The sequence below is a fragment of the Lagenorhynchus albirostris genome, chromosome 3, assembly GCF_949774975.1.
Source record: "Lagenorhynchus albirostris chromosome 3, mLagAlb1.1, whole genome shotgun sequence".
In the NCBI taxonomy this organism is placed as follows: domain Eukaryota; kingdom Metazoa; phylum Chordata; class Mammalia; order Artiodactyla; family Delphinidae; genus Lagenorhynchus; species Lagenorhynchus albirostris.
Window position 1 is genome coordinate 30,536,639 of NC_083097.1, and position 21,732 is coordinate 30,558,370.

Genomic DNA, 21,732 nt, shown 5'->3' on the forward strand with positions numbered 1-21,732 from the left:
ACATTCTAAAAGGGTTCCAATGTTTTTCGTTAAAGGTGTTTTTAATGAGTACCATAATGACTTCTAATCTCAAAGAGGAAAAACAAAAAATTAACAGTATATACTTCTTTTCAGTACGACTGCTAATCATATTAGATTATTAGAAGCAAACAGTAATAAATCAGAAGATAAAGTTTCTCATAATTTTATTCTTCACTTAAAATTATGTAAAAAATTCTTTATAATCTCTCAGGATAACTTACCTGGGTTTCCATCATTGGCTTTTGGAAAGGAAATGTATCATGGTTGACACACCACAAAATGTCATTATCTTCATTTTCTGAGGCTGCCATCAGTAGAATACCTAAAAGTTTAATATGTAAAATCTTATATGATGTCAAATAATATATATCCTCAATAATCATAATTATTATATTAGTGACATTAATAATTAGTGACATTAATACAGATACATAAATATACAGCATTAATCTTTATAAATAAACAAGTCACAAAATAAACAAAAATAAATCCCCTAAAAGGATATATAATTAGTGCCAGGGTAGCATTATTAAGTGTTCTAGACCTTATACTGCATTTCTTTCAGGTAAACACAACTTTTTTTTCCACATTTTAACATTTCTAAAGTTACCATATGATCCAGCATTCCATTCTTAGGTGTATAGCCAAAAGAAATGAAAATGTGTCCACTCAAAAACTTGTACATAAATGTTTATAACAACATCATTCATCATAGCCAAAAAAGAGAAACAACCCAAATGCCCACCCAATGCTGAATGGGTAATTATAATGTGGTACACTCACACAATGAAATATTATTCAGCAAAAAAAAAAAAAGAACCTGCTACAATAGATAAACCTTGAAAGCATTATGCTAAGAGAAAGAAGCCAGTCCTGTATTTTCCAACTCCATTTAAATGAAATGTCCAAAAGAGGCAAATCCATAGAAACAGAAAGTAGACTAGTGATTTCCCAGGGCTGGGAGAAGGGGGAAATAGGGAGTGACAGCTAATGGGTACAGGGTTTCTTTCTGCAGTGATGAAAATGTTCCGAAATTAGATAGTAGTGATCATTGTACAACTCCATGAATAAACTAAACACTAATAGATTGTACATTTTAAAAGGTATGTAAATTATATCTCAATTAAAGCTGTTATTAAAAATGCTATGAAGGTACATGATACAATGTACTTGAAAAAATTCTATTTGTGAAGGAAAGTTTAATTTGGGTGTTGAAAAATAAAATATTAGAAGACACAGTACAATAGCAGAGAAAAGGCTTTAAAATGATTAGAAAATAAAAACAAATTGTTTTACGAATGCTTTCTCATATTGGGGAAAACCACATATGGATTTTTCAAGTTTTGATGTTTAACTAGAATCTCATTTTTTAAACTTAATTATTAATCCAAAAGAGTTTGTTATTAAAATTTCATATTTTGACAGGCAAAACTCTCCATATCCATAAAGACACTGACAAAGCAGGCGTGGTTATCAGGAAAGTCATTTTAAGTTTATAGCAGTTTATAACTGTTTATAACAGTTTATAACACTGATTTTGACCAGTGAGTTCATGTACAAGGCTAATAAAACAATTTTAAAAGTACTTAGATACTTTAAAAAACTATATTTTTAATATATATGCCAATGAAAAATTTGAAATATAAGCTAATATAAAAAAAGAGTTCCTGGATTAAAAAAACCCATAACATCCTGAACTTCACTGGAAATCTGTTAATTTCAAATGCCTCAAAATGCATTCTAATTTTAATAATTTTAAGAATCTAATATTAAATCTGATAGTATTTCAGAATTTACCTTTACTATAAAGAGCTTTATGTACTTTTGAAGGCTTTTCCACCGTTGAAGATGCTGAGAATCCAGGAGGTAAGCGGATGTGGACCAGTGTCAATGTATTAGGGCGTGTCCATGGCTGTCTGAACGGACAAGTGCTGAAATACAGTCTTACACCTGATGATGGGGTAAAATTATCCATTATTAACAGGAAATAAAAGACATGAGGTACATGTGTTGTTGAAACAATTCCACAGAAAAACACAGAACTCTGTTAAAGCCATATATCACTTTCCTGACTGATCTTAAATCATCATGCATACTACCAGCTGAAGTGGTTTCTAAGACATCACTTGGAATTGAGAGGTAAATCAACACATTTCAGTAGAAAGAACCTACAAGCATAAGACAAGGGAGCCTGCGTTCCAGTTGAGGCTCTGTCACTAAATGTGAGCCACTTTACCTTTCAGGCCTGGTTTTACATTTATAAAATGAGGAGACAGAGTGAGTGGAATCTTCTGATTTTTCAAAAGCCTTAATTTTACAAATTATTAGTATGGCTTATAATTGATACAGAAGTAAAAACATATTTTCAGTCATAAATTTCCAAACCTGAAGATTATAAAAAGTTATCACATTAAAGCACACATATAAATAAAACAACATACCTGCATGTGTGACAGCCAATAACTGACAGTCCAGTGATTCGGAGTTTTCAATCACTGCTATTTGAACAATTGGTTTAAAAACAGAACGATCTATGGTCCTAGAAGAAAGAAAAACTAAAGTTTATTTTTAAAGTATATCTACTCAATTACAAGGAATATATTCCACCAGGATTTTTTTTTTTTTTTTTTTGTGGTATGCGGGCCTCTCACTATTGTGGCCTCTCCTGTTGCGGAGCACAGGCTCCGGACATGCAGGCTCAGCAGCCATGGCTCACGTGCCCAGCCGCTCTGCGGAATGTGGAATCTTCCTGGACCGGGGCACGAACCCGTGTCCCCTGCATCGGCAGGCGGACTCTCAACCACTGCGCCACTAGGGAAGCCCCTCCAGTAGGATTTTTACATGTTTAAACATGCTAAAATAGTTTTAAGGCTACTTTTTAGGAAAGTAGTGCAAAAGGAGCAAGAACTGGCAAAACCTCAGTGTGAATGTGTGTTCTTTACATTAATATTGTTAAGAGTAATCTTTTTTCAAAGACCATAAAAGAAAGCTAAATCCATTGGGTAAATGGTTAATGGGGAATAAGGTGTCCTTAGAGCATCAAAATATCATTGATAGGATTATCACTAATTAAAAAGGGGGAGGGCTTTTTAAACTTTGTGCTCCCAAAGCTGGGGGTCTGGATTTGATCCCTGGTCTCCCAAAGCTGGGGGCCTGGATTTGATCCCTGGTCAGGGAACTAGATCCCACATGCATGCTGCAACTATGAATTCTCATGCCACAGCTAAGGAGGCCTCTTGCTGCAACTAAGGAGCCCTGGAGCCACAACTAAGACCTGGCAAAACCAAATAAATAAATAAGTAAATAAATAAACAAAAAACAATATTACCCTGAATCTATAGATAAGGAAAAAAATTTCAGAAAATGGGATATTCTACAAATAACTCTCCTGCCCCTCCCCACTAAATGTCAACATTTGAAAAAGGCAGTAAGAGGTCCATTTTATATTAAAGAGACTAATAACCAACGTAGCTCATGTGCTCTGGCTGAACGTGGAGAAAAATGTAAAGAAAAACGCTATGAAAGATCTGGAGGAGTACTGAGTAATTTTAATATGGACTATATAATTAGGATAACATTATAAAATTATTAATTTTTTAGGTGTGGTAATGATAATGTAGTATATAAGAGTTTAGGAGATGGAAGCTGAAGGATTTAAGGGTGAAAGTCATGTCTGCAACTTACTTTCAAATAGGTCTTAAGAGTGAGCAAATAAGGCAAAATGTTAACAACTGGTGAATTTAGATAAAGGGTATATCAGATTTTATCATGCTATTCTTTTCATTTTTCTGTGGATCTGAAAAAATCTTTCCCCCCAAAATTAGAAGAAGTAAAAGGCAATTTTGTTTCAAATTGCCTGCCTTGAGAATTTTTTGGTCATTGAAGACCAAGGAAAACATGCTATCACTAGGATATCTGATTGTAGCAGTGACCCAGGCACACAGAAAACAGAAATTGAAAATCTGAGGTCTTTGTTAGGTGAAGAGAGTTTCTGAAGCTAAGTCACTTGTGACATATGCAAACAGTGTATAGTGTCTGAAAACTTGGCTTTTAGGTTGGATCTCAGCACTTACTTAGGAGTTAGACCTCAGGCAAATCATAACATCCTTAGTTTTAGTTTCCTCAAGAATACAGTGAGGCTAATACAACTGTGAAATTCTGTATTTCCCGAAATGTACTTGTGTCCATTATCAGACCAATGAAACTACCATGTAGACCTGTTAGAAGGGTGGAGTAGTTAAAAAAGAGGAAACTTTGAGACTTGCAGTTTCCTAGTCATAATACCTATAATGCCTGCACAGACCACTTAGAGCATAATTTCAAACTCCAGGGAAAATCACAGGTCAAGCTGTCCTTTACCCTGTAAAACTAGTCTGCCTTATGTTTCAAACCATCCAACATAAGAATAAAAGGAAGCATTGCTAGCAACTGTTTCAAACATAACCTATGATGTCACCTCCTTCAACATTTCTTACTTTCTGGAGATATTTCAAGGAGGGAATAATTTTAGTATACTGCATATAAATAATATAATTATGCCTGCAAATGAAATGCCTGAGAATAAATTACATATTACCTAGCAATGTTTCCAGCAGCAGAAACAATAGAATTCTGTGACACTGAGGCAACTCTGTTCATTCCTTGTCCATCATGGCCCAAATCATACACCTGTGAATAAAAAATCATACCCACTTAAACATGATTATAAACTGTATACACTTTATAAAATAACCTTTTAAATAAATTTTTATTAAGTAAACTTTTCCTTTTTAGGGATCCTTTAATTTTGGTACTTCATATAGGTATGAAAACATTCAGAGATTAACAATTTCATAAAAGGGGGCCTTAAGCAGCGGGTTTTTTTTTTTTTTTTAAAGCACACAGTTCATAGGAAAAGCCCAAGAGTGACTAAACCTTGTTCCTTAAAAACAGGGATATTCTTCCCCTCTTATATGGTGGTATAATATTAATACTTACCTGTATTACTCCTTTCTCCGATCGTGTATATAAAATATTTCTTGAATTATCAATTGCAATTTGAACAACAGGATCTAAAAATAAGACAGAGGAAGAAAAAAAACGGAGGTTAACAAATCAAACACAGTAGCCACTTACAACCAATTAAAATTGCTGATTTACATTCAGGGTTTTTCTTTTGTTTTGTAGGTAAGTCTTAGGGTAGCTGCACAAGGACAAAGCCAAGAAGCATTCAGGTCAGACAGCACGCGAAAAAAAGCAAACATCAAATACTGTGACTGGGTTAAGAGCATCACGAATAAGTTATTCTGTCCTTTAAATTAATTTTAAGCCAAACCAAAAACAAGTTCCAAATTATTCCTACATTCAACATTTAATGAATGCTTACTATATGCTAGAAACACATAAAATAATTATACCTGGTCCATTCCTTCAAGAAACTTCCAGTTTAGTTTAATAATTCATTGTGTAAAAGAAAATAATTTAAAAATTCAGTCATATTAACATTTTTAGATATATTTATCTTACTTTACTGAAGCATTTTAAAATTACTTCACCTGCCTAAATCTCTCAATTAAAAACTCAGATATATTCATTTTATGCTGGGAATTTCTTTCAGACCAGGCAAAACATGTATTAAATGTCTGAATGTCTAACTCTCTCACAAACACAGACACGGGTGGTTTAAGTATATATAGCTATTGTAGACACATGTTCTATGGTGCTACATTTATAGGAACTTGGGAATAAAACTCATGCTATCTGTTTTATCATCCCTTCTCCCTTTAAAAGATGATATGACTATATAACAAATACTGTTTAGTAAGAAACTGTTTCAATTAAGAATGAGAATTTCTGAAGAAAATGTTAGGTCAGTGATTTGTTAAAATTTTTTGTTTGCCAAATTTGTTTTCTACTCACCATCTTCTGAGAATGTGAACTGTAGTAACGAAGGAACAAGGAAAGAAAGTGCACTCTTTGAGTGGTTTATTTTCCTACACCTCTGGCTAAACCAGCCTGCTTCTGCCTTCAAAGAAAAAATTGAAAGACATAAACTTGTAAATGTGGGTACCTCCATCATAGCAACTAAAATATACTCATGTTTATAAAGGTTCTCAAATCTTAGTAAAATACCAATAATTGTAAAGTAAGACATACTACTCAAAAATAAGTACTGAGAAGTACTGAGTTCAGTCCTGTAATTAAAAATAGAAAATGTATTTAACGAAAATCAAATCACTGCTCTCAATGAAATCAGCTATGTCTATTCCAGCAACCTCAGTAATGCTATGTTAGTGAACTCATTTTAATTATCTTAAAAACTCCTATTTGAAAGCAGTAAGGGAAATAATAAGCGTAGTTTATAAGTGTCAAAAGTACATAGGATAGAGGTATTTTTATCTCTTCCCACTACTGCTAAAAGGAAATTTAAAAAATAGTAGCCACCACCATCATAATCTACAGTCTGCCCCTCAATGATCGAGTTTTGCCATACTTAAATCTACAACAAAATCTTCTTTTTGTAGTTAACAAAACCAAGAGAAATTGGGTAAGGAAGAGATACAATATAACATAAAAATGCTAACCTCAGTTCTAATCCTATCTCTGCCACTAATTAGCTGTGTGCCTATGAGAATACTTGTCTTATCAGTTTCCTACTGTTTACCTAATGATAAAGGCAACAATACAGTAAGGGGGAAAAAATAATGGAGCAAAGGATACAAAGACATTTCAGAGTAAACACAAATGACCAATAAATACATGAAAAGATGCTCAACCCAACTAGTAATAAAAAACAATTGTCTTCTATCTGACTGGTCAAAATTAATAAGTTATAAAATACCAGGGTTAGTGAGAGTGAGGAGGGAGAGGAAAGGGATACAATCAAAGATGCCTGCTATGAGTCTAAAACTCTTAAGAGGGCAAAATGAAAATAGAAAATTCAGTTTTCAATACACATATACTATAATACAACTATTAGAATTCTAAGTCTCCACACTAGAAAACTTCTACACATGTGCACAAGGAGGCTTGTAAAAGAACACTTATCACACCATCATTTCTGAAAGGTATAATAAAAACCTAGAAGTCTATCAAGAAAGGAATTGTTCAATCATGTATCAATACATCCATTTTATGGACAATCATGCAGCAATCACAAAACATAACACATATCTATCTACCAGATACTGACAAGGAAAGACTTTCAAGGCACAGTTAAATGAAAAAAGCCAATTATGGGAATTTCCTGGTGGTCCATTGGTTAGGGCTCGCCACTTTCACTGCCTTGGCCCAGTTTCAATCCCTGGTCGGGGAACTAAGATCCCGCAAGCCACACGGCGTGGGGGGAAAAAAAAGGCAGAAAAAGGAAAAAAAGCCAATATGAAACAAAACTTAAGCAATAATACAAGTAAAAACATATACACAGAAGTATACTATGTATTCGTATACATGTATACACACAAATAAATACATATATATTATCTATAGATATTTAAAGACATTTATAGGTATTTAGAAATGTATGCATCATATTCTACAAGGACATATACAGAACTGATAATGGCTGTTACCTTTGCGGGGAGGACTGGGTTTTACAGGTATGGTGTAGTCATGAAGGACTACAACTTTAACTGCATGTTTGACTACTTTCCATAAGAATATATTAACGTGCTATATAATTAGAAGATAAAGACTAAAGCTTATCAGAAACTAACACAACACTGTAAATCAACTATCCTCCAATAAAAAAATTAATTAAAAAGAAAAGACAAAAGCTTATCTAGTCTTACTCCATCAAGAGGGAGGAAAATGAAAATGTTTACAAATGCCAGACTTACTTGGTATGCTACTTCATATAAACAGCCATCCTTTCCAGCCAAGAAAATTCTGCCATTATCAGTGGAAGTTATTGTTAAAAGGTAAGTATTATCAGTAGGAAGAGAATATAAAGGATCTGGAAGTAACTGCATTCCACCACACATACTGTCATTGAGAACTCCAGAACCTATTTTTTTTAAAAGAAAGAATATAGGAATCACTTTAAGAGCTTTTTAAAAGTTTTAAAACAATCACTGTATTATCTTCAGAATTGATACTCTTACTGAGTTCATGATATGCTCAAAAATTTCAAAAAAATGTATGTATAACATACATTTCAAAATTACTATAAAAAGTCTGATAGGAACAGTTTTATAATTCATGTTAAATAGAACCTACAGTATGTATATATAACATGTGTAAAATACATAGCACATATATATATAACATAGTAAAACATCAAATAAAAAAACTAACCCAAAGCATTAAATTTTGGAAAAAAGCCTAGGGATATGGTAGTAATAATCATTAATTTTTTCTTTTTTCCCCCACCCCACCCCAATAATCATCAATTTGAGGCTCTGAAATTCAACATTATTTTACCTAAAACACTGGTAGAATGCAAAAGAAACCACTGAATGTGCCTGTAACAAATTAATTGATGGCTTCTTACTTTAAAGGAAAGAGTAATATACATTTCAATGTTCCAAATGTTAAAATGGCCATTCAAAAAATTAAAAATGAAGAAATTGAAGGTATTATTTAAAAATCACTGGGGCAACTATTTCTCTTCTACTACCCTTCCTTTATATTGCACATTTAAGAAATGTACACTGATATGGTAAATAAATCCAAAATAATTTCTGGTGGAAATATTAAACTGAAAGATACCATACCTACAGGGAAATATTTTCCTATGAGCAAATAGACCAGAAAGTTAACTTAGTGAAAAAGATTAGTTTTCAATTATAATATTAAACTGGGCAACATATTTTATTTTAAAAAACACAACATGTGGGGACTTCCCTGGTGGTCCAGTGGTTAAGACTCTGCGCTTCCACTGCAGGGGGTGCGGGTTCCATCCCTGGTCGGGGAAGTTCCACATACCATGCAGGGTGTGGCCAAAAAAACAAACCCCCAAAGCCCCCACAACATGTGGGTTGCTCTACCTGTTTGCAAATTAGTATAACTGAGTCCAAGAATCACTATATCCACAGGGGTTGCCAAAACCAGAAGATGTCGTACGTGAGGTTGAAATATGCCTAAGATAAAGTAAACATGAGTTAGGCACTATTTTCTGGAAAACACCCATCATTTAAGCATTAACAGAATATGGTTACCTTTAATATGAGCTGTGGGTTAACCAGCATATGAAAAGGGTAAAGCTAATTTAATGTTGATGCTAAAACGTTACCACTTATGATCATTTAAATAAGTAGATAATAGTAAAAAAAACCAGCCAAACAAACAAAAAACCCAAATCTTAGACACAAACACTTCAGTATTTAATGACATTTAGAATTAGTGTTACAACAATCATAGTAGGGGACTTTAACACCCCACTTTCACCAATGAACGGATTCAAAAAAGAAAATAAATAAGGAAACACAAGCTTTAAATGACACATTAAACAAGATGGACTTAATTGATATTTATAGGACATTCCATCCCAAAACAACAGAATACACTTTCTTCTCAAGTGCTCTTGGAACATTCTCCAGGAGAGATCATATCTTGGGTCACAAATCAAGCCTTGGTAAATTTAAGAAAATCGAAATCGTATCAAGTATCTTTTCCGAGCACAATGCTATGAGACTAGATATCAATTACAGGAAAAAAAACCTGTAAAAAATACAAACACAGGGAGGCTAAACAATACACTACTAAATAACCAAGAAATCACTGAAGAAATCAAAGAGGAAATCAAAAAATACCTACAAACAAATGACAACGAAAACAGGATGACCCAAAACCTATGCGATACAGGAAAAGCAGTTCTAAGAGGGAAGTTTATAGCAATACAATCCTACCTCAAGAAACATCTTAAATAAACAACCTAATCTTATACCGAAAACAATTAGAGAAAGAAGAACAAAAAACCCCCAAAGTTAGCAGAAGGAAAGAAATCATAAAAATCAGATCAGAAATAAATGAAAAAGAAATGAAGGAAACAATAGCAAAGATCAATAAAACTAAAAGCTGCTTCTTTGAGAAGATAAACAAAATGGATAAACCATTAGCCAGACTCAAGAAAATAAGGTAGAAGATTCAAATCAACAGAATAAGAAATGAAAAAGGAGAAGTAAAAACTGACATTGCAGAAATACACAGGATCATGAAAGATGACTACAAGCAACTATATGCCAATAAAATGGACAACCTGGAAGAAATGGACAAATTCTTAGAAAAGTACAACCTTCTGAGACTGAGCCTGGAAGAAACAGAAAATATAAACAGACCAATCATAAGCACTGAAATTGAGACTGTGACTAAAAATCTTCCAGCAAACAAAAGCCCAGGATCAGATGGCTTCACAGGGGAATTCTATGAAACATTTAGAGAAGAGCTAACACCTATCCTTCTCAAACTCTTCCAAAATGTAGCAGAGGAAGGAACACTCCCAAACTCATTCTACAAGGCCACCATCACCCTGATATTAAAACCAGACAAAGATGTCACAAAAAAAGAAAACTACAGGCCAATATCACTGATGAACATAGATGCAAAAATCCTCAACAAAATACTAGCAAACAGAATCCAACAGCACGTTACAAGGATCATACACCGGGCTTCCCTGGTGGCGCAGTGGTTGAGAGTCCGCCTGCCGATGCAGGGGACACGGGTTCGTGCCCCAGTCTGGGAAGATACCACATGCCGCGAAGCGGCTGGGCCTGCGAGCCATGGCCGCTGACCCTGCACGTCTGGAGCCTGTGCTCCGCAACAGGAGATGCTACAACAGTGAGAGGCCTGCGTATCGCAAAAAAAAAAAAAAAAAAACTCTCCAGAAAGTAGGCACAGAGGGAACTTACCTCAACATAATAAAGGCCATATATGACAAACCCACAGCCAACATCATTCTCAATGGTAAAAAACTGAAACCATTTCCTCTAAGACCAGTAACAAGACAAGGCTGTCCAATCTCACCACTACTATTCAACATAATTTGGGAAGTTTTAGCCACAGCAATCAGAGAAGAAAAAGAAATAAAAGGAATCCAAGGTGGAAAAGAGAAAGTAAAGCTGTCGCTGTTTGCAGATGACATGATACTACACATAGAGAATCCTAAAGATGCTACCAGAAAACTACTAGAGCTAATCAATGAATTTGGTAAAGTAGCAGGATACAAAAGTAATGCACAGAAATCTTTTGCAATCCTATACACTAATAATGAAAAATCTGAAAGAGCAATTAAGGAAACACTCCTATTTACCACTGCAACAAAAAGAATAAAATACCTAGGAATAAACCTACCTAAGGAGACAAAAGACCTGTATGCAGAAAACTATAAGACACTGATGAAAGAAATTAAAGATCATACAAACAGATGGAGAGATATACCATGTTCTTGGATTGGAAGAATCAACATTGTGAAAATGACTATACTACCCAAAGCAATCTACAGATTCAGTGCAATCCCTATCAAACTACTATGGCATTTTTCACAGAACTAGAACAAAAAATTTCACAATTTGTATGGAAACACAAAAGACCCCGAATAGCCAAAGCAATCTTGAGAACAAAAAACGGAGCTGGAGGAATCAGGCTCCCTGACTTCAGACTATACTACAAAGCTACAGTAATCAAGACAGTATGGTACTGGCACAAAAACAGAAATATAGATCAATGGCACAGGATAGAAATCCCAGAGATAAACCCCCGCACATATGGTCACCTTATCTTTGACAAAGGAGGCAGGAATGTACAGTGGAGAAAGGACAGCCTCTTCAATAAGTGGTGCTGGGAAAACTGGACACGTACATGTAAAAGTATGAGATTAGAACACTCCCTAACACCATACACAAAAATAAGCTCAAAATGGATTAAAGACCTAAATGTAAGGCCAGAAACTATCAAACTCTTAGAGGAAAACATAGGCAGAACACTCTATGACATAAATCACAGCAAGATCCTTTTTGACCCACCTCCTAGAGAAATGGAAATAAAAACAAAAATAAACAAATGGGACCTAATGAAACTTCAAAGCTTTTGCACAGCAAAGGAAACCATAAACAAGACCAAAAGACAACCCTCAGAATGGGAGAAAATATTTGCAAATGAAGCAACTGACAAAGGATTAATCTCCAAAATTTATAAGCAGCTCATGCAGCTCAATAACAAAAAAACAAACAACCCAAACCAAAAATGGGCAGAAGACCTAAATAGACATTTCGCCAAAGAAGATATACAGATTGCTAACAAACACATGAAAGAATGCTCAACATCACTAATCAGTAGAGAAATGCAAATCAAAACTACAATGAGATATCATCTCACACCGGTCAGAATGGCCATCATCAAAAAATCTAGAAACAATAAATGCTGGAGAGGGTGTGGAGAAAAGGGAACACTCTTGCACTGCTGGTGGGAATGTGAATTGGTTCAGCCACTATGGAGAACAGTATGGAGGTTCCTTAAAAAACTACAAATAGAACTACCATATGACCCAGCAATCCCACTACTGGGCATATACCCTGAGAAAACCATAATTCAAAAATAGTCATGTACCCAAATGTTCATTGCAGCTCTATTTACAATAGCCAGGAGATGGAAACAACCTAAGTGTCCATCATCGGATGAATGCATAAAGAAGATGTGGCACATATATATAATGGAATATTACTCAGCCATAAAAAGAAACGAAATTGAGTTATTTGTAGTGAGGTGGATGGACCTAGAGTCTGTCATACAGAGTGAAGTAAGTCAGAAAGAGAAAGACAAATACCGTATGCTAACACATATATATGGAATATAAGAAAAAAAAAAGTCATGAAGAACCTAGGGGTAAGACGGGAATAAAGACATAGACCTACTAGAGAATGGACTTGAGGACATGTGAAGGGGGAAGGGTAAGCTGTGACAAAGTGAGAGCGTGGCATGGACATATATACACTACCAAAGGTAAAGTAGATAGCTAGCGGGAAGCAGCCGCATAGCACAGGGAGATCAGCTCGGTGCTTTGTGACCACCTGGATGGGTGGGATAGGGAGGGTGGGAGGGAGGGAGATGCAAGAGGGAGGAGATATGGGAACATATGTATATGTATAAATGATTCACTTTGTCATAAAGCAGAAACTAACACACCATTGTAAAGCAATTATACTCCAATAAAGATGTAAAAAAAGAAAAACAAAACTTATGCAAACTTGAAGAGGTAAAAAAAAAAAAGACTAACAAAAAGCAAGATAAAATTCAAGAATTGTGGTTTAACAATTTTAGAGGCAGACTCACTTATACCATAAGGTGAGTAAATTTTTAAATATTCCTAATCACTTTTTGTATTTCTAATTAGAAGTAATTTAGAACAAAACTTCAATAGGAAAGTTAATTACTTAAAGTATAATATCATTTAGTCCTAAAACATTTGGAATCTTATGTACAAACATAATTTAATCTTTATATTTTTATTTCTTACCAGCTTTTGGTTTTACAAGTCCCACAGCAAGAATAGTCTCATTAAGTCCATCAAAATAGGCAAGGTCTCCTCTGTCAACAGTTGAAGAAAAACATGTTATACATGTAAAGGAAAAAGTTTTATAATGTTCTTCAAGACTATAGAATATAATAAATCAGCAAACAAAACTGTTTTAGTTCCAAGACTCAGGCACACAGGCCTACCTAAGGCTAAGCGTAAACCAGGAAAAAGCGGAATGCTGGTCCCCATTCCAAACATCCCCCCCACCAGGTTGCAAGTCTCAAGCAATAACAGTCTACTGCTGCGGCAGGGGCAAGAGGACCCTCTCAGAAGCACAGGCTCACAGGGAGAGCCTATTGCTGGGGGAGAAACAGGAACACTGAGAAAAAATCCAGCAACCCAATCTGTACGCTAAGTGCAAAATACTTCTAAAGGAATTTGAAACCTGTGGTCCACTGAAGGTACCACTGCAACAACAAAACTACACTCGGCTTAACTCCTGAGTTGGAAAAAGTCAACTCCCTCACAATAAAGGCCTACCTGCTAGGCTCTAGCAAAGGAAGAGACGTGCCCACTTCTAAGGATAAAGGGTATTTATTGCAGTATTCACTGTCCTATACATGGTGTCTGGCTTTGAGTAACAAAACATGAGCAAAAGAGCAAGCAAAAAAAAGCCCCAGTGTCAAGAAACAAAGCAATCAACAGAAGCAGAGTCAGATGTCTGAACTATCAGACAGGAAATTTAAAATAAATATAATCAATATAGTATAGGCTCTAATAAAAAAGATGAGCAATATGTATAAACAGGTAAGGCATTTCAGCAGAGCAATGAAAATAATTAGAAATAAGCCAGTGAAAATGTTAGAAATAAAAAGCACAGCACAAAGAATATCTTATATGGACTTTTCAGTAGACTTGACGAAAGAATCAGTAAACATGAAGTTAAAGGTCAATAGAAATTGTCCAAATTGAAATAAAAAGAGAAAAAAGAGTGGAGCATCCAAACAGAGCATCCAAAATTTGTTGGAAAACATCAAGCAGCCTAACAAAAGTATAACAAATCTCAGAAAAGAAAGGAAGAGAACAGGAAAGCACAAACACTTTAATAAGACAATGGTTGAAAAATTTTCAAAAATAACAAAGACTTCAAACCTAGATCCAATAAGCTCAGAGAACAGCAAGCAGGATAAATACCAAGAAAAAAAAAATGATCCAGACTTTGAGGAAAACTGGTTGTCCTGCAAAGGGCCACACAAGTGGACAGAAAACACCTACATGGCAACCTACGTGGGGCCAGGTTTCCCCATTTTCCCAATGCTGTGGAATTACACAGGCTCCTTCAACAACTGACACAGCCCCCAGAACTAAGAACAATATTGGGAGAGCTGGGGATTCGAGAAAAGTGAACTGAACAACATTACGTTTGTATCATCCAGATGGAACTGGGATTTATAATAGAAAGCTATCAGAATAACTGAAATGAAGGCTAAGGTTTTTATAGAATTGAATTTAGGAAGTAAAGATTTATATCCAGTACCTGTGCCTTGATTTTTTCAATAGACAATGTTCAAATAATTTTTCTTTAAATGAGTTTAGTTTGAACACACAATAAGGTTGAACCACACTTTCCATGTGGGCAGGGACTGTTTATTCAGTACTGTTCAAGCACAAAAAGTGATACATGATAAGCTCAATGTGGTTTTTAAATGAATAAGTTAGAAGTCAATGGAAATATAAAAATTTCACTAAAGTGAAAACCCTTTTCAACGAAATTATTCTCACATTTATCTATTTTGTAATTTTCTTGCATTAGGTTTTCTTGAAGAGATCAATGCCTAAATGAACAGGTTCTACTCTTTAGTATAAAAATGAATATGTTATGTGTAATATAACAAACTGGGGCAACGTTCATGATACATGAAGAACAATCACAACCTTATATCACTATTATTATGACTATATACCATTTCAACAATAAAAATAGCTAGGAAAATTTCTAATTAAAAAAGAACAGCAAACAAAAATGGTTTAAGCTACAAGTTCTCATATAGTGTCAATTCTGATTCAATGACACTGTATGTTTCTAACAAGTATGTTAACTACTCAGGAGCAAGAGTTACATCTTAATATGGATCTTCCTCTGGTTATCTCACCCCTCACCTAAAGATAATATGATGGAGAACTGGAAGGTAAAATTTTTCTCCAAATAGCCAAGAGTAAGATCATCACATCAATAAACTTTATTTAAGCAAGAATGCCTTGGGCCTTCACTCAGACTCTTTTATACACATTTAATTTACACAAGGTCAAGCCCACAGAATAACAACAAAACTGTTAAGATACTTCAATAAACTAACATCCTCCCACTCCATGATATGCAGGGAAAACAGAGGTCTTTAAAAATCTCAAACCGTCCCTCAAAGAATTACTGCTAGACTATCATTATTATAGGAGTTTGGGAAATAAGACTGCTGCTACTCAGAGTGGTACCCAGATCCCCAGCATCACCTGGGAGCTTGTTACAAACGCAGACTCCTGAGCCTTAATGACTAAAACATAATCCACATTTTAACCCCATCCCCAGGTTGGTATGTATACTGAGAAGGACTGACCCGGATGTTAGAAGAATGAAAGATAAACCAGGCAGCTTTTAATGAGTAGAATACTAGTTGTAATAAAGATAATTTAAATTCTAATCATGCTAAAGCAAACCAGTCATAAATACATACCCATCTTCGTAGTTCCACATGAATATGTCACTGTCAATTGTGAGCCAAGCTCTACTGATAGCAGGGAACACGCCCATCATGCAGTTACACTGCATATCTGAGGTAGTGTGGATGTAAGGTAGAAAGATTTCAATCTCATTTTTCTTAAACTTGTTTCAAAAGATTTTGATTTAAAATGTATGATTAGGGCTTCCCTGGTGGCGCAGTGGTTGAGAGTCCGCCTGCCGATGCAGGGGATACGGGTTCGTGCCCCGGTCCGGGAAGATTGCACATGCCATGGAGCGACTAGGCCCGTGAGCCATGGCCGCTGAGCCTGCGCGCGTCCGGAGCCTGTGCTCCGCAACGGGAGAGGCCACAACAGTGAGAGGCCCGCGTACCACAATAAATAAATAAGTAAAATAAAATAAAATAAAATGTATGATTAAAAAATCATGACTTATTCACTCTTCAATCAAAAGAGCAAATGAATTATCTTTATTTCCAATGAGTTTAATGAAAGCCATAGTGTATGACAGAAATATTTATTATAACTTCTAAATAAAGCTATCTGACCATTTAAAATGTACTCTAAATAACAAATGTAATGTTTTTGCCATTACTAACTTAAAAAAGTATTGATTCTGAGTAACACCATTGGACTTTAACAGTATAAACTGTTTCACTGGACCAGTTTTTCCAATGGTATAAAAGAGTGATTAAAAAAACCCAAAAAACAGGGACTTCCCTGGTGGTGCAGTGATTAAGAATCCGCCTGCCAATGCAGGGGACACGGGTTCGATCCCTGGTCCAGGAAGATCCCACATGCCATGGAGCAACGAGGCCTATGCGCCACAACTACTGAAGCCTGCAAGTCTAGAGCTCATGCTCTGCAACAAGAGAAGCCCCCGCTCACCACAAGCAGAGAAAGCCTGCACTCAGCAACAAAGACCGAACGCAGCCAAAAATAAAAGTAAAGAAATTTATAAAAAAACAAAAACAGTCGGCACGCTAAAGTCACAGCCAGGTGACAATCTACAAGCCTCGTATAAAATGAAAAATAGACAAAGAATTATTTACGTAATTATAAGATAACGAAACAATTGTGAAAACAAAATAATTTCCGAATTAAAGAAATATCTCTTGTAGATAGTATAGTATTACCAGAGAATTAAAGAATATTAAGAAACTAAGCAAAGGTAGAGTATATGATAAGGTGTATTATTTATTTAATAACACTATTTTACAAAGTCTCAGAGAAACAATGAAAATATAGATTAGATTTTACTAGTTTTCCTATTTATTTTACAAGCATTTTCCCTAATTTTTCATTTCTTTGTTTTCTAAATCACACTGTATTGAAATATGAAGCCCTTTACTCTGAACAGATTAACATACTTTTAAAAGTCAGATTAAATTTTTATATAGCATCTTGATGTCTTTATTATGAGAGTTACAGACTGATTTTTATAAAAGCTTCCTAGCAAAGAACTATAAATATAGTCCTTTTATAGGGTATGCCACACTGTAAGAAAAACAAATAAAATCTTATTTTTAGAGGATAAGAAAACTCCTCTAACTTCTCAGTCTATGAAGATGGCATTAGTATCAATACTTCAGTTTCTTATACCTTTAGATACAGATTCTTACTGTAATCCTTAGAAATACAATAAATTATAAACTTCAATTCTAAGACACCAGTAAGTGTAAAAACACACCAAAAACTTTTGGGGGGGTATTTCCAGGAGAAAATACCTTGCAGTTTTATTTTAAACATTTTCAGAGCCAGTTCCCAGTTCTAAAATGTTAACATACAGGAAAAAATAAAAACAAAAATCATGGGTCTTTGAATTGAAAAAGAGTGGTAGTAAAAAACTCCCTGTGTAGCACTTAATTGGAAAGTAATGCCTTGCCATATATCATTCAAAAATGCAGAGTTGCTTATAAACAATTTACTCTCCTCAATGTCCCCAAACAATTAAAATGTGACTCAATTTTCAACACTCAATTTTACATGAAATTTTCTAGGCACATGGCAAACTACCCACATACTTAAAATGTATTTTAAATAAAACCTTATATGAACTTATACACAATGTGCTAATTAAACACAAAACTAGAATTATAATAATGAGATTACCAATTTTTAAATTTTTTAAAGAGTTAAATACAAAGTAATAGGATACGTCCAAACTGTTCAACAAGTTCAGGTGGGAGAGGAACTCTTCGAATGGAACTGATCTCTGGCAGGTTGGGTACTGACAGCAAACCAGGTCCTTGTAGAGGATAATCCATATCTGACATGCCAGAAACAGTGGGATTATCTACAAAAAATAAAATAAAATAAAAAGCATTTATTTAAAATAATAATGTATTGGACGTCAAATGGGCATACAGAAGTATTGCAAGCTACAAAAAAAATTGTGCATCTGGTTCTAAAGGTATAGAGAGAATAAAGTAGTTCTGATCTGACATAAAGGAGGCCTGATAAATTCCAATGTTAAGATGGGGTGCAATTACTGGTTTCAACACTGAACAGAAGGTTATCTTTCACAAAGACTTTCTCCATAAGAAAAGAAATGTTTAGTTCAATAATTTATAGTGTTTTCCTATTATTTTACTAATCTGAAATGGGAAAAATATTATAAAACAGCTTTGTTATTCTCAGATAAAAACAACTGTGGACAAACAAAATACTGACTGGGGAAAAAACAGCATTTCCTTTCCCACTTAAAAATTTAAAGATTAAAACAATCCATGCCTTTTCCCATTATGTATCCACCCCCCACCCTCAGACCAATATACAAATAAAGGCAACCTCAGAGACGTTGTGGGTTTGGTTCCAGACCACTGCAATAAAATGAACATGCCCAGAAGCGAGTCACATAAATTTTTTGGTTTTCCGGTGCATGTAAAAGTTATGTTTACACTATACTGACATCTAAGTGTGCAACAGCATTATGTCTAAAAAAACAATGTACACACCTTATTTTAAAAAATATTACTAAAAAATGCTGTCACCTGACAAGGCAGGGGTGCCACCAATCTACTGTTAAAAAAACCAGTATCTGCAAAGCGCAATAAAACAAACCACAATAAAATGAGGTATGCCTGTAATTCCACAAAAGCAATATTTTATTGGGGGGAGGAGTGGGAGAGAATCAGACTACTCTATAAACTGCTCTCAACTGGCAACCTTCTCTTCCTCTAAAGCCCAGACACTAAGGGCAAGAGCCGGCTGGTCTATTCAGCCTGTCCTTCCTAGTCCTGAGCAAGGTGTTTTAGTTCTGACTATTTACTATTATTATTTACTCAGGCACCTTTTCAGCCTCTCTAAAGTACAAAGATGTTGGGGGAAACTGACATATAAAACAAATTTTTAAATGTATTATGAAAATTTTAAAAATTTATACAACTAGAGAACAAATGCAATCAATCCCTATGTATTGAGTATCCAGCTTCAAAAATTACCAGAAACATGCCCAGTCACGTTTCATGTCAGTCACTATCCACTTTTTCCCTAATGTATTTTTTGAAGCAAATCCCAGACGTTCCATTTACTCTTAAAACATAATTTTAATAGAACATTACACATGTTAAACTGCAATAGGAACACAAAGGATGGAATAACTCTGGTGAGGATATAAACCTCACCAGAGTTATTTCTGGTTGAGAAAGCCTTCACAGAGAAAGTGGTATTTAATGGAGTCTGGAAGCATAGCTTGTCAGGCAAAGAAGAACATTCTAGAAATGATGAAGAGTACATGTAAAATGAAATCCTGAAGAGGGGGTTCTTATGGGAAACCTGTTAAATTCGGCATAACTGAAACAAGGAGGTCGAGAATAGGATGGAAGAGGGAAAGGAAATTTGGCTGAAGAGGTAGATGTGTGTAAAGGTGGATAGGTTGGACTGGGGTCAGATATGATAAGACCAGAATGTTATGGACTGTTTGTACACCTTGCTTTCAGAAATAAGGAGTACAAAGGGAAGAGCGCTATTCAGGATGAGAGTTGCTAACAGGCCACTCAGTTCTTTTAAGACAAGCCCACTGGTAAGTAGCTGCCAGGAGTAAATACTCTTCTCTTTGTTTCTGTCTTTTCTCTGATTATAAGTCAACTAATGACTTTTTATAAATCGTCAAAGCTGTCTTTTAGGTTTACATTGCAGATTAACCTGGTTAGATTATCTTGGTTCTTGCTTACCAAAAATCTTGTTTTTATCTTATTTACTCTTCTCCAATTTCCACCTCACAAAGGGGGTCACTTTTTTTCTAGCAACTTGTGTGATTCTATATGCCCTGAGGAGCCTGGCCTTAATTTAAAACAGATAAACAGAATATTTTACGGACACCTCTCTTTGTTGGCACAAAAATCTGCTTTACCCTCCGTGTTCACCCATCATCAGTGCTGATTTCCCTTCATTCCGCTGGTAGTTCTTTTTAACACCTTTAAGGACTTCATATTACACTAACTCCATACAGAATAAAGCATATCTCTGAGCGAACATAGTAAATTTCCAAATTAACTTCGTATGCTCTTCAATTTTACTCCAACATTAATATGAGGTATTAACAAGGATGAGAATTGGATCAGGTGATCCTTCTCATCTGGTCTTAGCGATACACACTTGGAGGCAATGAAAAGCTCATTAAGGCTGGAAACTTTGCCTCTTTCTGCTTCAAATGGGGGCTTGCTCCTCATTCCTATCCCCTGAGGTGCCTGTAATGAAAAAAGTGAGAGAAGGAAAAACATTGAAAATGGGCTCTTTTCCGCCCTTCAAAATGCAGCAAACAGCGTCCCAGATCTCAGGATATCTTCGCCGATTCACCCTGCGGATAAGGATCTATTTAGGGAGTCAGACGAGAGTCCTTTGGGATGAGAAACAGTCACCAACTTGGCAACGATCACTCACTTGGGGCAGACACCATGAGCAGATCGGAAAGGTCCGGGTACATGCGGTCTTCTTGTAACTGACGGTCGATGAGCCGCCCCGCATTTTCCAAAGCTTCCTGCAGGGCTGCGGCCGACGTGGACGCCGGCATTGCCGAGCCCAGCAAAGAAGACGGCATATCGAAAATCGGAGACAACAGCGACCGGAGAAAGGCAAAAAGCAAGGAGAAATAAGAGAAATCCCAAGACGCTAACTCAGCCCCAAAGCTTAGGGCGCGCGCGCCAAACAAGTGCCCCGGCGCCAGCGCATGACGTACTTCCGGTTCATAGGGTGGGGAATATGAAGCCAGCTTTTCGGCGCTGGGAAGAGGAAGCTGTTAGAGGGGGCTGGACGTTGGGGGTGGAGCTAGTGAGCGGGAGGTGCTTCGAAGTGGGCAGGCTGGTTGTTCTGGGCGGGAGGGGGAAATCGGTGGTGGGAGCGGAGGAAGGGAGGGAAGGAGGGAGGAAGGGGAAAGGGGAGGGACTGGGGAAGGGGAGGGATGGGACGGGGTCGGTAGGGGTGGGGAGCAGGAGGGAGCGGGGTCCGGGTAAGTGCGAGCCGGTTAGTGCGGGGGCAGCGCAGGCTGCTCGGGTTCTGGTGGGTTTAGCGCGCGCTTGGATCTGAGTGCCTCGAGGTTCGGGGATCGG

General features: G+C 36.0%; 1 protein-coding gene across 6 annotated transcripts in view; it reads right to left on the minus strand.

Moving 5' to 3' along the window:
• The window catches only part of NUP155 (nucleoporin 155), a 58,495-nt gene extending 37,185 nt beyond the window's left edge, over window positions 1-21,310 (minus strand). For all 6 annotated transcript variants that reach the window (XR_009539990.1, XM_060146968.1, XM_060146969.1 and 3 more), the window contains exons 1-12: window positions 21,068-21,310; window positions 18,342-18,479; window positions 16,180-16,276; window positions 13,451-13,521; window positions 8,988-9,080; window positions 7,839-8,005; window positions 5,920-6,025; window positions 4,999-5,072; window positions 4,598-4,689; window positions 2,463-2,560; window positions 1,819-1,971; window positions 243-343 (exon numbers count right to left, since the gene is read on the minus strand). Coding sequence is in view for 5 of the 6 variants with exons in the window: in XM_060146968.1 (XP_060002951.1) it covers window positions 243-343; window positions 1,819-1,971; window positions 2,463-2,560; window positions 4,598-4,689; window positions 4,999-5,072; window positions 5,920-6,025; window positions 7,839-8,005; window positions 8,988-9,080; window positions 13,451-13,521; window positions 16,180-16,276; window positions 18,342-18,479; window positions 21,068-21,224 (1,347 nt within the window). In the remaining variant the exon portion in view is untranslated. The remainder of the gene's footprint in view (window positions 1-242; window positions 344-1,818; window positions 1,972-2,462; window positions 2,561-4,597; window positions 4,690-4,998; window positions 5,073-5,919; window positions 6,026-7,838; window positions 8,006-8,987; window positions 9,081-13,450; window positions 13,522-16,179; window positions 16,277-18,341; window positions 18,480-21,067) is intronic.
• Between the last annotated feature and the right edge of the window lie 422 nt (window positions 21,311-21,732).